The sequence below is a fragment of the Plodia interpunctella genome, chromosome 19, assembly GCF_027563975.2.
Source record: "Plodia interpunctella isolate USDA-ARS_2022_Savannah chromosome 19, ilPloInte3.2, whole genome shotgun sequence".
Lineage (NCBI taxonomy): Eukaryota > Metazoa > Arthropoda > Insecta > Lepidoptera > Pyralidae > Plodia > Plodia interpunctella.
Window position 1 is genome coordinate 809744 of NC_071312.1, and position 21598 is coordinate 831341.

General features: G+C 35.3%; 1 protein-coding gene across 2 annotated transcripts in view; it reads left to right on the forward strand.

Moving 5' to 3' along the window:
- Window positions 1-21598, forward strand: part of Usp8 (Ubiquitin specific protease 8) — a 32593-nt gene that overhangs the window by 6408 nt on the left and 4587 nt on the right. The window contains exons 10-18 of one of the 2 annotated variants that reach the window (XM_053759431.1): window positions 85-193; window positions 5227-5390; window positions 6164-6256; window positions 7148-7264; window positions 16636-16766; window positions 17355-17454; window positions 17743-17871; window positions 20494-20688; window positions 21122-21501. In XM_053759431.1, the coding sequence (XP_053615406.1) occupies window positions 85-193; window positions 5227-5390; window positions 6164-6256; window positions 7148-7264; window positions 16636-16766; window positions 17355-17454; window positions 17743-17871; window positions 20494-20688; window positions 21122-21501 (1418 nt within the window). Of the gene's footprint in view, window positions 1-84; window positions 194-5226; window positions 5391-6163; window positions 6257-7147; window positions 7265-12057; window positions 12705-16635; window positions 16767-17354; window positions 17455-17742; window positions 17872-20493; window positions 20689-21121; window positions 21502-21598 lie in introns of those variants that run through there. The other variant, XM_053759432.2, reaches the window with a different exon arrangement.

Sequence of the window (21598 nt, forward strand, 5' to 3'; positions counted from 1 at the left end):
AAGTTTATGTGGGAAAACTCGAGAAACACATAGCTTATAAACTCAAAACGAGTTGTGTTCATGTGATTTTGTTTTATTATACAGGAACAAGAAAATATACGGCTCCGAGAACAGTTAGAAGAGTACCAACGTCGAGAAAGAGAGGAAGCGGCTAAACTCGCCAACGCCATAGTGGAGAAGGCTGATGATGAAGGTATTATTTATATAAGGAGTCTGTTTTGCTCTTTATATAACATATAGAGCAGATAGCTTTAGGTGTTTCACAAGTATTGGATAGGGCTAACTAGGTTTAAAGAACTTTATTTCTCATAAAAAATACAATGGTATTTCACTTACTGAGAAACACTACTTACATAATATAAAATTTACAATGAGCGTGCGGATTCGTAATACTATTTAACAACACAACGTAACGAAACAAAATGTAGGTAGCCCAACAATTAATATATACATATATATACAATGCGATACAATAGCCCGCACCGGACAACCACAGATATAAAACGTAATGATAACTAGATGTGACCAGTCATGGCATAGCGTAAACAATATGTCCTTAACAATTTTCAGTGTTATTTGTACATATTAGTACACATGTTTTGTGTATAAAGTACTCACTATTTTTACTTTTAAATAAATGTTTTTTGTTGTTGTTTTTTCTTTTTATGTTCATAATTTTTTATGTATTTATTGGAATATTTTACAATCATTAATATATGGCGTTTTATACATATACATTTAAGTTTAAAGTTTGAGTTTATTGTATATATTATATTTAAATACATATGTACCCAATGTATCTATGTTAAAATTTAAAGTTATTGTAAATATATACTTTTTTTGAATATATTATATTTTACCTTTATATAACTGATAGAACATATTTTGTATAACATACATACACATTGTGAAATATTTTCAAGTAAGTTTTTGTTTAATGTATTATATATATTAGTATGTTTTCCTTACAGCCTATAAAATATTTTTTTTTTGCAAGCGTCGTTCAATAACCACAGTTATTACTGCTTTGTGAATGAAATATGTTATACTTTATTCTATACATTCACGTACGTAGTGTTTAAGTTGTATTTTAAAGCTGGCGGTTGATTTGGCTTCTTTGATTTCGTTTGGTAGTTTATTGTATATTTTAACTCCTTCGTGTTCGATATTGTTTATTCCAAAGGTTTTCGTTCTTGGAGTGCGTAACACTAGATGACTGGCATTACGTAATTTCATTTTTTTGTGTGAACCCTTTTTCCGAAAAGATAATAAGCTATGAATTTCTTTGTTCAAAATTTTGTAAATTAGTATACACGTGCAATATACATTAGTTTGTTTAGTGTTCATAATTTTTGTTTCACTATTTTTTTTTTTTATTGGTGTTAGAAAATCATAGTTAAATAGACATTTTATTAATTTATTTTGAGCTATTTGTATTTTTTTTATATTAGATTCTGCGGCAGTACCAAAGACTTCAATTAAATATTCTATATGCGGTTTGACTAATGCGTTATAAATTATGTATTTGATTTTTCTTGGAATACATTTTGCTATACTATATAAGGATCCTGTAAGTGATGTTAACTTCGTTTTAATTTTTTTCAAATGTGGTTTCCAATTTAAGTGATTGTCCAAGATAAGGCCGAGATATTTTTCGCTGTACTTTCTTTTAATTTCTTGATTGTTGATCTTAAGTGGGTTGGTATATGTTATTGGTTTATTATTTGCAGAGAAAAAGACAAAACTTGTTTTATCCGTATTAATAGTTAATGTATTAGATAGGAACCAGTCATTTAATAGGTTTAAATCCTTCTGAGCCTTTGACATAACAGCTTGGCCGGTATGACCAAAATAAAATAGACTAGTGTCATCGGCATACAATGTGACATCAGCGTGTAAGCCAATTTTTTCAATATTATTAATATACACCAGGAACAAAAGGGGCCCCAAAATTGATCCCTGGGGAACGCCGAAATTAATACCCTTAGGAGAACTCTGGTAAGGTCCAATTTTAACAATCTGTTGACGGTTTCTTAAGTATGATTTAAGAATGTCGAGAGCTACGCCTGTGATGCCAATGTTTTGTAATTTTTGTATAAGCCTTTTATGACTAATAGTATCAAATGCCTTTTTTAGGTCGATGAAGATACCTAGTGCTATTTGTTTATTGTCTATTTTATTTTTAATATTAGTTATAAGGTCTATAGTTGCCTTGACTTTTTGACACATTTTATTGCCTTAGTACTTATGCCATCAATGCCAGAAGCCGTGTTGGGGTCTAGACTGCCTATTTTCTTTTCGATTTCCTCTGTGGTTGCCGGTGTAAAATCTCTAAGCTAGTTTTCAGTTAAGTCAGTCGATTTATCCCTGTTTTCGTTTCTTTGGTATTCACTTGGAATTTTGCCAGCTAGGACGGAACCTATAGTCGAAAAATAGTTGTTAAAATGTTCACAGATACGATTTTCGTCGGTGATTGTGCCTGATTCAGTGATAAGTTTGCTTGGTCCATCTTCTTCCTTTATCTTGTTATTTGCTAGGTACTTTATTGCTTTCCACATCTTTTTAGGCCTATTTATGTTTCTCTTAAAGTATTTATGGTAATAGTTACTTTTTGTTCTCTTTATGTTTTCTATTACTTCTGCCTTAGCTTTTTTAAAGTCTTGTTCCAATTTCTTGTTTTCTCTGTTTATTTTATAATTTTGCCATATTATATTTCTTTTATTAATATTCTCAATAATGTCTTTTTTAATCCAATCTCTTTGTGGTGGATTAAGTAATTTTGTTTTAATAATTTTGCTTTTAGACACACAATTTAGTAAAATATCTTCAAAAATATCATATGCGGTTTCTTCACCATTATCAGTCAGCAAATTTTCGACACATTCATACAACTTAGTGTACTCAATCGCTGTGTATTCAATTTTTTTAATAGGAGCAGGTTGATATTTTTCTATCTCTAAGTATATTTGACTATGATCGGACATTGCTGAGTCAACAATGGCAAGATTGAATGAATTATCCTTAAGATTAGTCTATGATAGTTCTGGTGGAGTCAGTTACACGAGTACAGTGCTTTTTGTGTATTTTGTTAAGAACTCTGAAGCCATTTTCCTGTAGTGTGTCCTTATATTTACGGGTATCTTTATCTGGCCTAAGAAGATCAAAATTAAAGTCACCAAACACCACCGCTCTCTTCATTTTCTATAGTTGGAGAGTATACGTTTCAAGAAAACTATTTACATTATTTTTGTCTGGATTGTAGATGGCACCAATATCCAAGGAAAATTTTTCGAGATGTATCCAAAGGTAATGCCTATCATCATCTATGCAGTGTTCTTCGATTAGATTATGTTTCAAGTTATTGTGAACGAAAATCGAAACTCCTCCTCCTGTACGATTTTGCCTATAATTATTGTAATGCGTGTAACAAGGAAAATTGAGTTTCTGAATGTCATCTTTATTTTTGATCCAAGTTTCAGTCAATATAATAACGTGAACTGTTGCTCGAAAAGACGCGATTATGCATTTCAGCTCATCAAACCTTCCAGGCTTAAGGATGCTACGGGTATTTGCATAGAAAAAGTTAAGTGATTTCTCTGTACTACAAAAATCATTATAATGATTAGCGATCTTGTGTTACTTTCCCTGAAGAGGTAGTTAGTTTTTTGACCCCGTTTTTAATTCCTTCTGTGTTTCTTCAATCTTCTCCACAATTTTGGGTACACCTTTTACATATTTGATAATTAAATCAGTTTCTCCATTTGCATTACGCCTCTGTAGCTCTTCTTTTAGGTTTTGCATGTATTGTCTTTGATAGGGGGTTTTATCAGAATAAATTTTGATACCAGTTATTTTAATATTATTCTTGTTTCGTAAGATAGATTTGGCTGTTTCATTGGATTTGAAGCATACCTTCATAGGACGAATTTTGCCAGGTTTAAATTTTCCGAGGCGAATAATTTTATCAGGCTCCGGGCAGTCTGCATAGATTTATCTTGTGATCTTAGTAACTTCAATTTGATTATAGCTGCGAAAGTCACCTGCATTTTCCATTTCTGGAATAACCATTATTATAATATTTTTTGTTCTCAGATTACGGTTCTGAATCTCACTAACTATTTCTTCGTAGTTTGCAGGAACTTGAGTAGAGGAGGATACAGGCGAAACACTTTTTAGTGCAATTAAGTCCGATTCCAAAAGCTGAATTTTTTTCTCCACATTATCTATAGTACTTTTAAAATTACGCTGTTCCAAAATTATTGTGTCGATAGCTGTACTAGTATTATGCACTTGTGTTTTTATATCACTAACATCTTGACTGATCCTGGAAAAATTTTCTGATTGTGTACTGCAGTTGCATTTAACTACGGACATCAGTTGTGACATTTTATTCTTTAACTCAGATAATTCTGTTTTAATCCAAGCGTTGTCACCTGTTTCCTTTCGCTTATTTCGAAGTGTTATTTTGGGTGTTGAGTCGTAATCCATTGACATCAGATTTGGCTGTGATCCGCTCGGTCTAAGATTGTTGTCACTTCCAGTCGGTGATCGTTGTACATTCATTGTATATCTTTGGTGTAATTCAAACAGGCGGATTAGCGCTACGCACAAAGGTGCGAGCAGGCCAAAAAATAAAAAGCTTGTCTCGTTTACCCGAGGGGGTGAAGAGCTGTCACCGCTTCGTCAGCTCCGGGTCACTAATAGCACTCAGATGATAATGGGCGTAATTAGCGTATTTAAATTTTTAGTAAACGCGCTGTTATGTTTGAGCTGATCAGGTTCAATTTTAAGTAGATGCTGATTTTCAAATTTAAAATATATATTGCGACACGTCTGCTCCGCACGCGCATCAGCGGGAGAACCAACTAGCAAATAACTTCTGGCAGTTTTATCTAGCTTTTTGTCTAGCTAGCTGTCCATGGCCGCGCCTTCATTATAATTTTTAAAATTTTATCAAAGACAAGAATTAGTTTTACATTCTGACTTTTAAAAATTGATCTGTACTGTGTAATGTCAATTTTATGAATGATTAGATGTTGCCCGGGGCTTTGCTTCCGTGGGAATTTTGATGTTAAATAATTTTTAGCTTGTGAGAAATAACTATTTCATATAAAAATTGACGTGAAAAAGTGCCTGTGAAGGTCTAATTCACCCAATTCGATATAGCGTATTCAGATTAGCCGTCGACAAGCAAAGAAGAATGCAGATAGATATTATATATTTCAGCGGAACGGCAACGGCAACAGCTGTTGAAGGAGCAAACGGCCGCCGAGCGCGAGCTGGAGAGCAAGCGCGCGCGCATCGCGGCCGTGCGCAGGCGCCGCGTGCAGCTCGACCGTGCGCGCGGGCTGCTCGAGGCCGAGCGCAAGCGCAAGCTGCTGCTCAGACAGGTTTGTTCTGGTCTGTTTGCACTCTGACACTCCAGCGGCGTTCCCTCCACTCTAGTTTCCACGTCTAGATACATGGCCAAAGTACTGCAATATGCGCGTCTGTACTGAGGTTAATAGGCGCTTTGTGATGCCGGCGATTTCCTGAAGTATGGACAGGTTGGTGCGGAATTCTCTCCACGATATGCCGAGCATCTTCCTCCAGCACCACATCTCTAGAGCATCTATTTTCCCCTTTTCCAACTCACGCACTGTCGATGGCTCTGTCGCATATAGGAACTCGACGGTACTATATTTTATAACAAATACATGTATAGATAAACATCCAAGACCCGGGTCAATCAGAAAAAGATCTTTTTCCATCGTGACCCGACCGGGGATCGAACTCGGGACCTCTCGATTCAGAGGCAACCACTCAACCACTGCGCCACCGAGGTCGTAAAACTTGACACACCACTATTTATTTAGATTACAATACAATAGAATAATCTGGTTTTATTTTTTGCTTAGAAGCGGTGGTGGTGTAACGCTTAAGACGCCCGACTATGGACCGAAATGTCCCAGGTTCGAATCCTACTCGTGTAACTCGAGTTTATATACCAATCTGACTCATGTATAGTAGTTTTTATCGACCGCCACTAGCTTCCGGTGAAGGAAAACATCGTGAGGAAACCTCGTAAGAAAAATCGTGAGCAATCGAATAATCTTTACACTCAACATTTTAAAATACTCTGTTTTTTTGTGTTATGACTTCATCGTTCTTGTATTATTGTCAGGAGGATGATAGCGACACATACATGTCCTCCCCGGGAGACAGCCCTGGAGCGACAGGCCTCAACCGATCTCATTCCTCTCCTAACATTCCCAAGGTGAGAAATTAATGTTCGTCTTTATTTCTCAATGTGTGATATATTTCTCGAGTTGGGATACACTGAGAAACTGCGAGAAACTCTTTTGTTATTAAAGTGTTTTAGGTTAAGAATGTGATAGTTATTTTTTTTTACAAGCTTTTATTTAACTTGCAAATGTAAGTAACTTGCAAATATAAGTAACTTGTAAAAATATGTCAATTTTTAAGGAGATATCTTAACTGACTGAGCTGAAATTTTCTTCACTTTTTTAGTTTAGGTGATAACATTAAAATAATAAGCATGACCTTATGGTGCACCCAGAAACTGCTCCCGACGTGAGAACTCCTTTAATGCACGGATTTAATTTTTTTTTGTCACGCATTGAATGCAATAAGATCTTTCTGACGAGAATAAAAGCTTGTGTCAGAATGTATACAAGTTATCTACTTTCAGCAGTGCGCAGAAAAGTGATTATGAGTATGCGTACTTCTCAATATAGGTTATTCAAATTAAAATATGGGAACACCGTTTCAGTTAGGCAGAAGTCACTGGTTCTACTACCACTGGAGTCCTAACAACTTTCATGTCATAATTTAAGTGTAGTTTTAAAAGGATGTGTCACATACACATACAAATAAAAAATGAAGACAACTGTTGAAAAGTTAATAAAAATATCAAAAATCAGATCATTATCAAATTAGGCCATCACAGACACATTTTCACGTCGTATTCCAAATTGAATAATATTAACCAAAGCTACAAACTATTAGCCACTATAATCTATACTTATAATAAAACTGTAACTGGACTATAATATCTGTACATAGGAGATATTTACGAAAAAAAAAATTGGAGAGTAATATTTACGGTCACTAGAAGCCAAAACAATAATTAATAAAATGTGACCAGGTACCGTCAGAAGAGGATATATCCGTCCCTCAAGTGGACCGCAGCACTAAACCTTGTAAAATCGCGCCCTCGCACGAACACTACCAGAGGGACTTCCAGCCTGTCTGGGGAGATGTGGTGAGTTGGTTTCATATTTCATCCATTTGTACAAGTCAACAGCACATCAAGTTACTCTGTGTTAACCTCTATGGCGCGGGAATAGCGGCGGGTTTGCAACGAAGTTGGGTAGGTTGACGTGCTGTTGACTGTACCTTAAAATTTTCAGGATTTATTGTATTAGAATATTTTTTAACTGTTGTACATTTTGACGCTTGTGTGTTTTATCTCTAATACAAGTAGGACTTGCGCATTTTGGTAATTTTTAAATTATGACTATTACTTAATAACGATTTTTTTGACCATTGTGCGTTTGAACCCAAGTACATAGTCTTACTCATTGAAGTTCTGGCGCGCTGTACTTGACTTGTTTCTAGTCTAGATATTTGAACGCGAACATTGAACTACTCACATAAACATTACATACTCACATTTTTTTTTTGTTTGGTTAATTATGCATATATATATAAGTATATATATATTTTCCTTTCATCAGCACTTGATCACAATCATAATATGTTTCAGTATACCTTTTGACTATGTACTTTATTGTGTACTTACATTGTTATATTACTGATAAAAAATTATACATAAATTTATATTTAAAAAATGGTAAGCCCTTTTGGCATAATAGGGACCAACACTGTTTGAATGAGTTTCTTTCGGCATTTCTTCTCAGCAGTGGTCGTTCCGAAATGCTAGTAGTTTGTAGCGTTGGTAAACATCATTTAATTTAGAATATGACGTGAAAAAGTGCCTGTGAAGGCCTAATTTCTGAATAAATGATTTGATTTTGATTTTGATTTTAAAAATTAAGACATTAATTGTTATCATGCAGACATTTAATGATGTGACTATGAACTGACAGAAAGACTTTCATGCTATGTTATCAGTCGACCGATCTATTTCCATTATTTTGAAATAGATTCCCTCAATAATTTTTAACATTGACATTATATCCATGAGTAGTGTTGCGTCCAGTTACCCAGCATTGATGATAATAGCGCAGTACAGTGAGACACAATACGACATATAAAATATATTATCCACATCTGTTTGTTGAAGTCCTTGGAGAAAAGGCTGCGGTGAAGTTTGTCGCGCCGCTTCTTCTTCACCTGCGCTTTGGAAGCCGGCAGTAGACTTAGTTTAAGTAATGTTTTGACATCAATAAGTGATGTACTGATGAATATCAGACTAAATTGAATAAATAAGTTTGAATTTGACAATATTACTGTACTTGCCTGTGTGATGAGTCAGAAATAATACCGTAAGCCCTAGTGCAGTTGGCGTTAAGATTTCCTGCACTATGACGCACGCATTCTGCGTCAGAAGTGCATCGACCGATGGCGACGCAAAGGAGAGAAGATAACGCTTTTCTTCCCCTTTCATGCACTTTTTCTATACCTAGTAATCCTGACGTACGAGGCGACTAAGGGAGTTGATTCTTGGCTGCTGATAGGTAACAATAGCAACCGAATCTTTGACGACCTCGGTGGCGCAGTGGTAAAAAGCTTGCCTCTGAACCGAGAGGTCCCGGGTTCGATCCCCGGTCAGGTCATGATGTAAAATGATCTTTTTTTGATTGGCCCGTGTTTTGGATTTTTATCTATATATGTATTTGTTATAAAATAAAGTATCGTTGGGTTAGTATCCCATAACACAAGTCTAGAACTTACTTTGGGGCTAGCTCAATCTGTATAATTTGTCCTAATATATTTATTTATTTATCTTCACAATTAGGTTTATTTGTGACGCGTTTCGCGGCGTTACTGTCCGGAATGTAACCGACACGCGAGGCATGACAGAGAGTTAGACCAACCGTTACAGAAGTGTGAAAACCACAACAAATTACATGATGTGCTAACAAACATACATACATCATCATCATGTAATTTACAAGCGAGGCTCGTGTCGGTCAAGTTTCTTCCATTGTTCTCTCTCAAACAAACAAAAATTATACAGATCCCCATAATTTTTTTTTAATATCTTCCACCCACAGTTTTATTAATAGATTTATTTATTATATAATATAAAATGAATCAGTCGTCGGGCCGCTAGTAAATAACGGAGAACACACCGTCCCCAGTGACGTAACGCCGCCGCGTGCCTCAAGGCTCGGAAGCCGGACAGCTGCCATCAACAAACGTGCCCCTATTACCAGCTTATTAGCTCGCAAATGAACACAACCTTAAACATGAGCATTAGAATGAACGGTGTAATTTATTATTTAGATAAATAGATATATGTGGACAATTCACACATTGAGTTAGTCCCAAACTAAGTTCTATTTTATAGCAAGTAATATTTTATATATATATATATATATATCTAGATTACACCATTACTTTAGTTTTTTCTCCATTGGCTACTTCGACTAATTGGTGAGAAACTATATCAGTTTTGATCAGTAGCTAACCACGGGCAACGCTTAACATATCATATACCTAAACATAGCCTTGGCAATTCATACTTGAACTTGGCAACAGTAGCATTCCCAAAGAGGTCAAGCGGCCTCATCCTCGACGTCAAGCGGCCGGTCGTAAAATCACAGCCAAGTCTATGATACGCGTGTATGAAAGAGATAGAGACATTGGCAACAAAGAACGCTAACAATATTAAACATTGTAAGCTGCGACGCACGTGGTCGACGACCCAAACTACCAACACGCGTTGGCACATGTGCACGCAACATAACAGATTAGGTTTATTGCGTTTATTAGAATACTAAAAAATATGTTTAAAACACAAATATACCTAACTACCTTAAAACTATGGCTGGACATCTTCAGGCGATTCGCGACGCGGTTACCACCACGCATCAGTAGTGGGATAGCGTGGTTGTAACCGCGTCGCGAATCGCCTGAAGATATTTGTGTTTTAAACATACATATTTTTAGTATTCTAACACGTTCGTTTGTGGTTATCTTTTTATGTTTCTCGTCGTTTCTCACATTTTCTCAATATTATTTAGAACTCTGATGTGTATAAGACCCATGCTGGTCTGAGAGTGAAATAAAAACAATTAGAATGTGCTTGCTGCTTCTAGTACGTAGCATAGCCAGCTGCGTCTCCTCCCGCTCAGATTGTAAACATCAAGGGAAAGGGCTATAAACTATAGATTCACGTTTATTACCTTTTGAGGTGAATCAAATCATTTTTTACTTCCTTAATGACAATAAGTACACCACGTAGGGTGCTTTTTGACGACCTCAGTGGCGCAGTGGTAAAGTGCTTGCATCTGAACCGAGAGGTCTCAGTGTCCAGGCCATTTTCCGTCATGACCCGACCGCGGATCGAACATCCCCGGTCGGGTCATGATGAAAAATGATATTGTTCTGATTGGCCCGGGTCTGTTTATATATGTATTTGTTATAAAATATAGTATCGTTGAGTTAATATACCATAACACAAGTCTTGAACTTATTTTGGGGCTAGCTCAATCTGTGTGATTTGTCCTAATATATTTATTTATTTTTATCCTAAAATCCCCAAGACAGCGTAACTCCGTGTCGAGTTAGTTTAGAAATTACAACTATAATAAAGTTTATACGCCATTTTGTACCCTTTCAGAATTCCATTTGACTTGTAACAAAGCTATAAATTAAGGGGTGGCGTGCTGACCGCGTGTTTGATATAATTGTGGGTTTACCGTCAAGGAAATTAATAAAATAACATAATGCAGTATATGGTTCTGAGATTTGGCTAATGCGGAGGCCATGATACTTTTTGTTTTTTACGATTCCGTACCTTATTGATCTCAAATAAAATTCAAAATTCTTCATTCAATTTAGGATCACATACATCACTTGTCGACGTCAAAAAAATTGCATAAACCAAGTCTACTGCCGACTTCCAAAGCGCATGTGAAGAAGCGGCGCAACAAACTTCACCGCAGCCTTTTCTCCAAAGACGTCAATTATCACATTTAGCTATCATATAATCAATCCCAGCGTACAGCTAAATGTGGTCTTTGAGTTTCACAACTCTCAGCTCGGATGGATATAGACGTAATACTTTAAGTATGTATCAATAAATGCGGATTATTCCGAACCTGACCCAAAATATTAACCCGTAATAATTTTTGTGATCATTAAACTTTAATTTGCCAAATATTTATAACTTTTATTCAACGAAAGATGAGATAGGTAATATTATAATCCTACTTGTATCACAATTTGGGTTACGATAGGAATTGTCTGTCGGTTCAAGTTAGGAAGCGGGTTAGGTTCATAATATATTTTTTTTGAAGTTCCTAACCTAACCCGCGACCGGGTTACGATATTGGGTTAGGTTCGGAATAACCCATAAATACTACTCTATAGAATATCATCACAAAGGTCGACTTGAGGTTGAATAACATCTACGTTTTATCCTCAGTTTGTTCGTCGCAAGAACGCTTGCGTATTTCTCATTTAAAATGGCAGCAGCGCAATCAATCAAACAACTGAGTGCTGTACGCGTGGCGGTGACCATGATGTTTCTTCTTCAGCCGTTTAGTTTCGCAGCCCAGGGTGCGCTTTCCTACTTTTTCGTATCCAATTCACACGGTCGTCCCTAATTTTCAGATAAAGTAAACTTGTAATAAAAAATGTTGAACTGATAAACATTCCAAGTAATCGATGGAAGACATTGGAACAACTCAATTTCATTTTCTTTCACCCTTTTAAAAAAAAATCATTTTTCATGCACTGTGTAATTCCCCTTTATAAAGTCACAAGCTGGTAACCACAATGAATCGACCAATTTATTACTATTTTTTATTAAAAACTCCATTTCCCAATTAGTAATAATACCGGCAAGCACCTCAGTTTTAATTAACGTCAAAATAAAACATTGTCATTCCGCGACCATCGCCCGTCGTGGTCACCCCACCGCCCAACCCCTACAACCCCCGTCTCTATGCCTCCACCCACAAGCCACGTGAAAACTTAGTTCTTACACAACTATGCTTATAGACACACGTAAAGAAAAGCTACGTACATTTCTCACTCTACCTTGTGTAAATGAAAAGGGTTCTATTTAAATACTTTTAAAGTCGAAATTTCAAATGCTGAAAAACGTCGCGAGTGTTATATCCACCGTATTTGTTTTGTATCTTATTTTTTTATTAGTGATTGCGTTTCCATTGTCCAAATATACGAAACATCGTCTGTGATTAAAAAGTTTGAAGTTTTATCAATATTTATGAAGAAATATTTATAAAGAAAAACAAAATTGCCAGTGTGAAAAATAAATGTATTTCATGAATTCGAACAACACTTGTGTATGAATATTCAAAATTCCTATCAAGGAAAAGTGTGACGCGGAAAAGTGCACATAAAAAACAAAGGACGTTTGGTAAATTATCATAATTCTGCGATACGAGCAGAGATGTATACCTCTGGACACTGCTAATATGGTTCTCAAGGTCAAGGTCAGGCTAAAGTACTCGCAGAATCACATCGTTTGGCTGTTTCGACGTGTAAGTTTTCGACCTTTTTTTTCAGACCATTCCTTTTATTCATACAAAAGTTAAAGTGTACATCTAAAGTATGTTTTGTCTCGTTCTGTCAATGTCAAATATTGTAAAGCGCGATAGTGGCAAAACATAAAATTAACTGTTTTATGAATAAAAGGTTTGATTTTCACGATGAAGACAAAATGACTAAACATGATAACAGCTAACACGATCATTCCATCTTACGATTGACTAGCAATATAATCACATTTTTATCACGTAATGAGACAAACTTGTAGAAATAATAACGTATTTATTATATCCTTCACTCGATCTTACATAGAAATAAAAATAATTATAATAATATTCGATTATTAAAAACAAACCTATTTCTAAAAATAACTTTTTATATTTAATTTTTGAAGCTGTAAATATATTTTAAAATAGTAAAAGAAGCTCTACCATAAAAATTCATTATAGCTGAATTCAATGGATACTTCAAGCTATCCAAAATCGTTGCAAATTCGCGGGTATTGCACAGAATAATGCGGAATAACTTGAGATATGATTGTCTTTACATTTCAAATCTAATTAGTGTAGTGCTATAAAATAGCAATATTTAACGTGGCCAAAATAAAAACATAAATTTATTTATTTTGTGATGGTCACAAAATATTGTAAATATATAACAAAATTATTCTATTCTATACACTTCTCTACATAATATTAAGTTATTTTAAAACAGAGCTGATTCGTTAATTTGGCGGTGGCAAAACCACTTTATGGATACGTGGCAGCTAAGATTTACATAGTAACAATAATTTTCTCAAGGGATCTTGACGTCAGGCAGGGGGCTGGTTGTAAAATCACATTTTACAATGACTTTGGGCTTCACTGGGCGTATCAACCACGGATGACCCCTGAAGACGAATGAGAAACAGAGAGAGAGCCTATTTCATCTGTTGCTGGTTGAAAAAAATTGATAATTTTGTTTTACTTTGTTTTTCTTGACGACCTCGGTGGCGCAGTGGTAAAGTGCTTGCCTCTGAACCGAGAGGTCCCAGGTTCGAACCCCGGTCGGGTCATGATGGATAATGATCTTTTTCTGATTGGCCCGGGTCTTGGATGTTTATCTATATACGTATTTGTTATAAAATATAGTATCGTTGAGTTAGTATCCCATAAAACAAGTCTCGATTTTACTTTGGGGCTAGCTCAATCTGTGTGATTTTGTCCTAATATATTTAATATATATATTTAATTCTAATTGTATTCTTCTTTGGCTTAATAAAATAGAAGAATATTTTTTAGATATTTCACAGGGATTTCGCTATTTTGAGAACAATGAGTATTGACAGCTCTTGGAAGTTGTTATTTTTTATTGGCAGCGGCACGAAGCTTAAGGTCAAGGTCGGATACGAACTTGATGTGAATATATTAGGTTATACTTTCTTTTGTTTTTTTTTCTTGTTTGTGATTTTCTCAATCTTTGACGGTGATGGTGAACTAGTGGAAAGGTCCCGAATCCTACTTGCGTCACATGAGTTTGCATACCAATCTGACTGTATGTATATTAATTTTAATAGACCAGAAAGAAAGAAAACATTTATTTGCCAAAAACATGATTACAAATATACAAATTGATGTCAAAATTAATAAAACCTACATGTTTTACCGAATATAGGTATGCAAATATAAATAAATAAAGAGGAGCATGCTATCCACTACAAATAACAAAAATAAAGAAAGAATTATAATGTATACTAGCACTAAATTTTATCCGAGTCTATCATTAAAGAAATCATTTAAAGTATAATAACACATGAAGTGCTTTTTAAATAGATTTAAATTTAAGAGTTATATTAATTTAGAATTTTGTGGTAAATTTTCGGTGCCATACACTATTACCGAGTAAAGCAGTTTTTGATGGGTGCATGCATAATCGATATCTCGATGATTCCTCAATACAACATAAGCTAGACGAGGGAATAAATGAGCATTGGTTTTCGCAAATGTTGTTACCTCAGACTTGCATCCCGTGGAATCCTACACTCTGGTACTATGTGATATTGACAATAATGTGCGAAATAGAGAAGACAAATGAAACCACTCCTTAACTTTAAAAAAATTGAGGAAATAAATAAATTTGAACTTCGATCGAGTGAGAATCGGGCCTCGGGGTATAAATATCTCTCTTCCTAGTACGTATATTCATATCTTCGACTAGTTTGTATCAATTTCCTTAAACAGTGTCTTTCCTTCTTGAAAATTGTTATCTTTGTAATTAATTCTCGTGAGGATATCTGTGTCCACTTCCCCCTAGCATACATATCTAATGAGGAAAGGTTGAACCTAAAGATAAATAATGTACTACCTACGCCCCTTGCTTCGCTCCCATGCGGATTTCGGGATAAAAAGTACCCTACGTGTTATTCCAGGTTATATTATACCAAATTTAATAACGATCCATACAGTAGATTTTGCATGAAAGAGTAACAAACATACACACATCCTCACAAACTTTTGTGTTCGCTAACTTCCTGTCTCCTTCTTGTCGAGTTGTTTTTGCTAGAATTGATGTCAGATTTTATTCACGTCATCTGAAATCAATCTGACGTGATGTGAATATAGAATCATGAGTGATTTTTTTCACTGACTGTTCTATATTTGTGATGTGCATTAAATAAAAATATAATCTGGATGCCGTCCAGTAGTTTTAAATCAAATCACAAACAAAAAACAAAATATCTGTCATGCTTTCACGGCTAAACCGCTGGGCCAATTTTGATTTAATCTGCAATAGATATAGTTAATGACCCGAGGTCAAAAATAGGCTACTGCGAGCGGAGTTGAGGGCAACGGCTAGTCAATGTCATAAATTCATCGACTCTCAAAAGGTTCTGTGGTCCAACTATCTTTAAAGTTAGGCATCTGCCCCTAGAAAAGACTCATGGTGTAATTAGTTGAACCACTGCCCCGGGCTGAACTATCCTAGCGTTTCGTAAATACGACTGAGACGAAAGGTCACTATATAGTTTTATGCCTGAAGGGCGTTTCGCTCATATTTTATCGGCAATATTTTGCGCTGTTATCGTATTGTTTACCAAACAATGTGTACGCGGCCTAATGTAGTAAATCGTAGGTCACACGAGGTCATAGCGTTGTCTACACTCAATCAGATAGAATTCTTTATTATACTTGAAATAGAAGCTTTTAAGGTTTTTAATATTAAATTTGTGTTACGCGTTTTATTTTAATAACTTATTCTGTTTTATGTGCTTTTATTTGATGCTTACCTTGTAAGTTATTTAATAAGTAGGTAGTTAAAATTACTTTCAAATACGATTTGGCTTGACTTAATTTGACTTTGAAAAGACGTGACGACCTATTCAAAAGGAATATTTTCTCACTTTATTCTACCATCATTTGACTAATTCAAGAAGGTAAGTGATCATAGTATATTTCTTTTAATACAGATTACTTGATGATAAAAATCATTAGTAACAACTAGCTGCGCCCCTGGGCTTTACACCTTTGATAATTTTGGGATAAAAACCCTATGTACACGTATACCAAATTTCATTGAAATCCGTCCTATTGAATTTGTGTGATTGAGTAACAAACATCATCACAGAACCACACACATCCAAACATAACACATTTATGTAGAATACTAGAATTCCTGGGAATATAAGTTTAGTAACTTTTACGGACAAACTGAAAAGTTTTCATAAATAAATAAACAAAATAATTAATGTGGTTAATTTTCCCTTTTTTTTAGTCGTTAGATATCTTGGCTACATTAATATTTAACTCAAATAAGTACATAATAAACTAAAACAAAATTTAGAATATAATAAATGTAACATGTTTACAATTAAACATCTTTTCAGCCTCGTCGAGCATTCGTTACCTTAATAAAACACAAATATTAATAAGCTATTGACATGTTCAGGAACGGGGCCTGACCGGCCTGAAAAACTTAGGCAACACCTGCTATATGAACAGCATCATCCAGTGTCTGAACAACACCAGCATTCTTGTCACGTACTTCTGCTCCGGGCAGTACTTGGAGCACGTCAACAGGTGAGAAACACACGGTATCAGATGAGATACATACGTCAAAACATGAGAAACACATGTTAACTAGACCGGCGAGAAACTCATATACAGTAAACACGAAAAATTGATTAATATGAACATATTAATTAGGTTTCTCACTCTTTAAGGTTTTTGGCATTTCTTCTCAGCAGTTGTCGTTCTGAAATGCTTGTACTTTGTTGGTATAAGAGATGATATATAATTTAAAATTTGACGTGAAATTATGTCCATTAAGGTCTCCTTTTTGTATATATATTCTATGACTTGAGCAGGTAAACATTTTCGTCTCGAGAGCTTCACAGTATTTAAGGCCTATTTCATCACATTGATAATTTATTATACTGTAATCTGACAACTTTTAACCCAATTTTTAACGCTATCTATTCGATATGTTACAAGACTATCAGATACTATATCAACAAGTGGTGAAACAAGTCTTAAATTAAATGTACAATGTTGTGTGAGGAAAATTATATTTTCCAGTAATACGGTAAGCTTTAATACCGTTTCTAGATTACTTTCTAGATTTACGTGTAAATCTGACCTTGCCTGACCTCAAGTTTTACCCACCAGGTCACACAGCACACGCGGCGCTATAGCCGAAGAAATGGCGGCGGTCGTCCGCGCTTTGTGGTCCGGCCAATATAGGTTTATCGCGATCAAAGATCTCAGGGTGAGTTGATCATATATTTCGACAGTAGTTATTCCGAAACGCCATAATATATTTAAATATTTGTTAAAGTTAAATGCTACGTTGTACCGAAACCAAGATAACGAGAAATCGTCGGATTGCTCTGTGAATTTTATTGTATAATAATTATGCAATCAATAATCAAAAAAAATCGTTTATTCCATTATGATATTCATCAAGATTCTTAAATAAGAGCAAGGTTCTTATCGATGTTATTTCCAATATATTGATCCAAACTTCAGATCAATTTCTAATAGTTTTTTATTACAGAACGAAGTCGGCAAACATCAAAGGGCGTTTCGCGGCTGCGAGCAACAGGATTCTCACGAATTTCTCACCATCCTAATGGACTGGCTACACTTGGATCTACAGTTTACTCTCAACGTGCCTCCAAACAAGGTATGTTTAGTTGGAATTTGAAACAGATAGAGTGACGAAATGTTTCCTACAATTGTTACCCATTTCGGTCTCTTCCACAGACATTGAGCGTCGAAGCTTAGGGTTCGCTATATGTATGGGTAACTAGTATAGCTTATCAATTGCCAAGTATGTCCTTGACGAGATCTATTCCTATGTTCCTATCTAACACAGAGTTCTGAACCTTTATGCAGTAAAGGACTGGAAATGTGCTCAGATGAGAGAGAAAGAGAGAGATAAATAGACGTATATAACAACAGGATCCTCATAAGTTTCTCATTATTTTCTTACATCTAGTTACCGTTTCCTATATCTGTGTGCCTCCACTAGATAAAACGTTCACAACGTTTATATACAATAAAATAAAATTCTAGTGTTCCTAACTGGTTTCTCACTTATAGTTATCGCTTATCGTTAATACTATTACTACGGTTTTTTTAACATTCACGATAAAACAGGTTTCTCCTTTTCTCATTAATCAATAAAGTAATTCATAACTCTACTTCACATGTGGTATGTACATGTTGAAATAGAGTTCTGAATTACTTCATTGATTAACTAGATGTTGCCCGAGGCTTCGCTCCCGCGGGAATTTTGAGATAAAATATAGCCTATAGCAATCTTGGATAATGTACCTTTCTAATGGTGGAATATTTTTTTAAATCGGTTCGGTATTTTCGGAGAACCGCCTCAAACATACAAACTCACAAACGCTTAGCTCTTTATAATAATAGTATAGATGAAAAAATAAACCTAATTTTTACTCAAGAATTAAAATAAAAATATAAAAAATCTTTACAAATCTTACACACAAATTTTACTCTATAATCATTACTATTTATAGTTAGTATATTTATAGTATATTTATAGTTTTAATAGGGTCCCCTTAGCACCCAATCGTCTGACCCGCTGTCGATAGCGGCAGTGTACCTTTCCACCACAAGCCATTTCCTACGTCTAGTCACCTTATCTTTATCGACACAAGCGGTGACCGACGCCCTTGACCTCGGCGAAATATCACACGGCATAAATGTTGCCGGTAAAAATAGTAACACAAGTGATGCACAACCCTTTTATAATTAAATTTTGATTTTTGTTTTAAGAAGTGAGTGACGAAAATCAAAACCAAACCAAAAACGGTTTGCACTCCGGCAGTGCCAGCAGAAGTGAAAACTTGAATATTAACGTTGTTAATTTTTAACGTCTTATGAATTTTCGATTAGGTCACGTGTTACACTTTTTACCCATCACAAAAAGTGCACAACGCCGCTAAAGAAGTTTTCACTTCAAAAAGAACTGAAATATCCGATCACAATTCCATATTCCTTTATATTTCCATTCTTTCATTCTTTTCGAGTGTGTTATTGCTAGCACTGGTGTCAGATTTTATTCAACACATTGACATTGTTCAATTAATATCATGTTTGGTTATTCCCTTTGGGTAGTGGAAATAAACGGGCGCTATGAGAGGCGTCACAACCTGGAATGCAACCGAGAGCTTGCTCAGATAAATAAATATATTAGGACAAATCACACAGATTGAGCTAGCCCCAAAGTAAGTTCGAGACTTGTGTTACGGGATACTAACTCAACGATACTATATTTTATAACAAATACATGTATAGATAAACATCCAAGACCCGGGCCAATCAGAAAAAGATCATTTTCCATCATCACCCGACCGGGGATCGAACCCGGGACCTCTCGGTTCAGAGGGAAGCACTTTACCACTGCGCCACCGAGGTCGTCAGAGATAAGAAGGAATTGGAAAAAAATCGTTCACACTCAGACGAGATGACTTTAATTTTCGGGATTTTACTGATAACTTTGGAGTTATTTCCAAGTTTTTCGGAAAAAACTCCAAAGTTATCAGTAAAATCCCGAAAATTAAATGAAAATTTATATGTTTTCGTTCGTCCTATGGCAGAGCGCCAGTTTGAAACAAGATTTATCATGCTCGAGCTCGTTGTCTTGTAGTTCGGGCCAAGAAAATGTGATCATAGCTGTTTTCTTCGTTTCGTCGAGTTTCATTCCGTTCGAAATCTGTTTTAAGAGTAGTTACTTTAAGATTTGTATGTTTGCAATAACTTTAATGTACGAAAAATAAGCACGGAAATTAAAATTTATACAAAAATGTATCGCTAAGAACGATTCACCTATGTGTAACTAACTGAGACAGAAGCCGGAACATATTTAAGGTGTAATTTATTATTGTAATTGAGATAATATTAGTTGTTTCACCCTACGCACATAGGTAATTTAATTTTTTTCTTCTACCCAAGCTCTGCACATATACATATGCAGAGCTTGGGTAAAATGATAATAAATTTTACACCTAAACCTTCGTCAGTGATTCCTTAGGAAGATTTAGGTATATATTATGTAAACTATTAGTGATAACCGTATACAAATCCGTTTGGTAGTTTTTGAGTTTAACGCATTCACACAGACAGACGCGACAGACCAACCAATGAGAAACATACAGGAACTTAATTTTATAATATGTAAGGATAATCATTTACTGACTACGATTTCTGTATTATAGCAAAATAAAACTAACCAGATTATTTGATTTCAACATAATATTCCCTTCTCCACAAACAGGACAGTCTACCGGCATCAGAGAAAGCATGGCTCGAGTATACAAAGTCGAAAGAGAGCTTGATTCTCCAACTGTTCTACGGCCAGATCAAGTCCACAGTGCGCTGCACGACGTGCGGCAAACAGAGCGTCACATATGAATCATTCTCGAACCTCTCATTGGAATTACCGGCCAATGCTAATAGATGTTCTCTTAGTGTAAGTATTTTTTGATATTTTTTTTTATTTGACAATGTACTTTTATTATTGTTAAGTAAGTTTTGTAGCGTCATCTGTAGGCATCATATCCTACTATTATAAATGTATGTATGTATGTAATATATTATAAATGAAAATTTGTGAGGATGTGTTTATGTGTCTATGTTTCTCTTTCACGCAAAATCTACTGGACCGATGTTATGAAATTTGGTACACGGGTAGAATAACACATGGGGTACTTTTTATCCCGAAATTCCCATGGGAGCGAAACTCCGGGGCGCAGCTAGTACTTTAGACAAATTAGCTGTCAACGTACCTAACATATGTCTTTAGATGAAAGCTCACTTTTCAATGAAGCGAATTAATTTCTCGCCATGTAATTCTCATGAATTTAATTTATGCAAAATGTATATTCTCATACATATTGTTACAGGACTGTCTGAAACTGTACCTAAACGGCGAGACGATACCTGGTTGGAACTGTCCGAATTGCAAAGAAAAACGGGACGCGGTCAAGAAACTCGACATTTCCCGCCTACCCCCAGTTTTAGTCATTCATTTCAAACGTTTTTACGTAGATCCAAAGGATTATATGTGCAATACATACCGGAAAAAACAGACTTATATAGATTTTCCCTTGGACGAATTAGACATGAGACAGTTCTCGCTACATTGTCCTAGTAATCCTGTATATAATTTATACGCTGTCTCCAATCACTACGGGTCCATGGAAGGCGGGCATTACACAGCCTATTGCAAGAATACAGCGTGTTTCAAGAACACGTCGTATTGTAAAAGCAACGTGTTTGGAAAGTGAGTATATTTAATTTTCTTCTTTTCTAGTGTGTTACTTGGTTGGTTTTATTCAAGTCGCCTAAAGGCATCTCACATAACTTTTACGACCTTACTT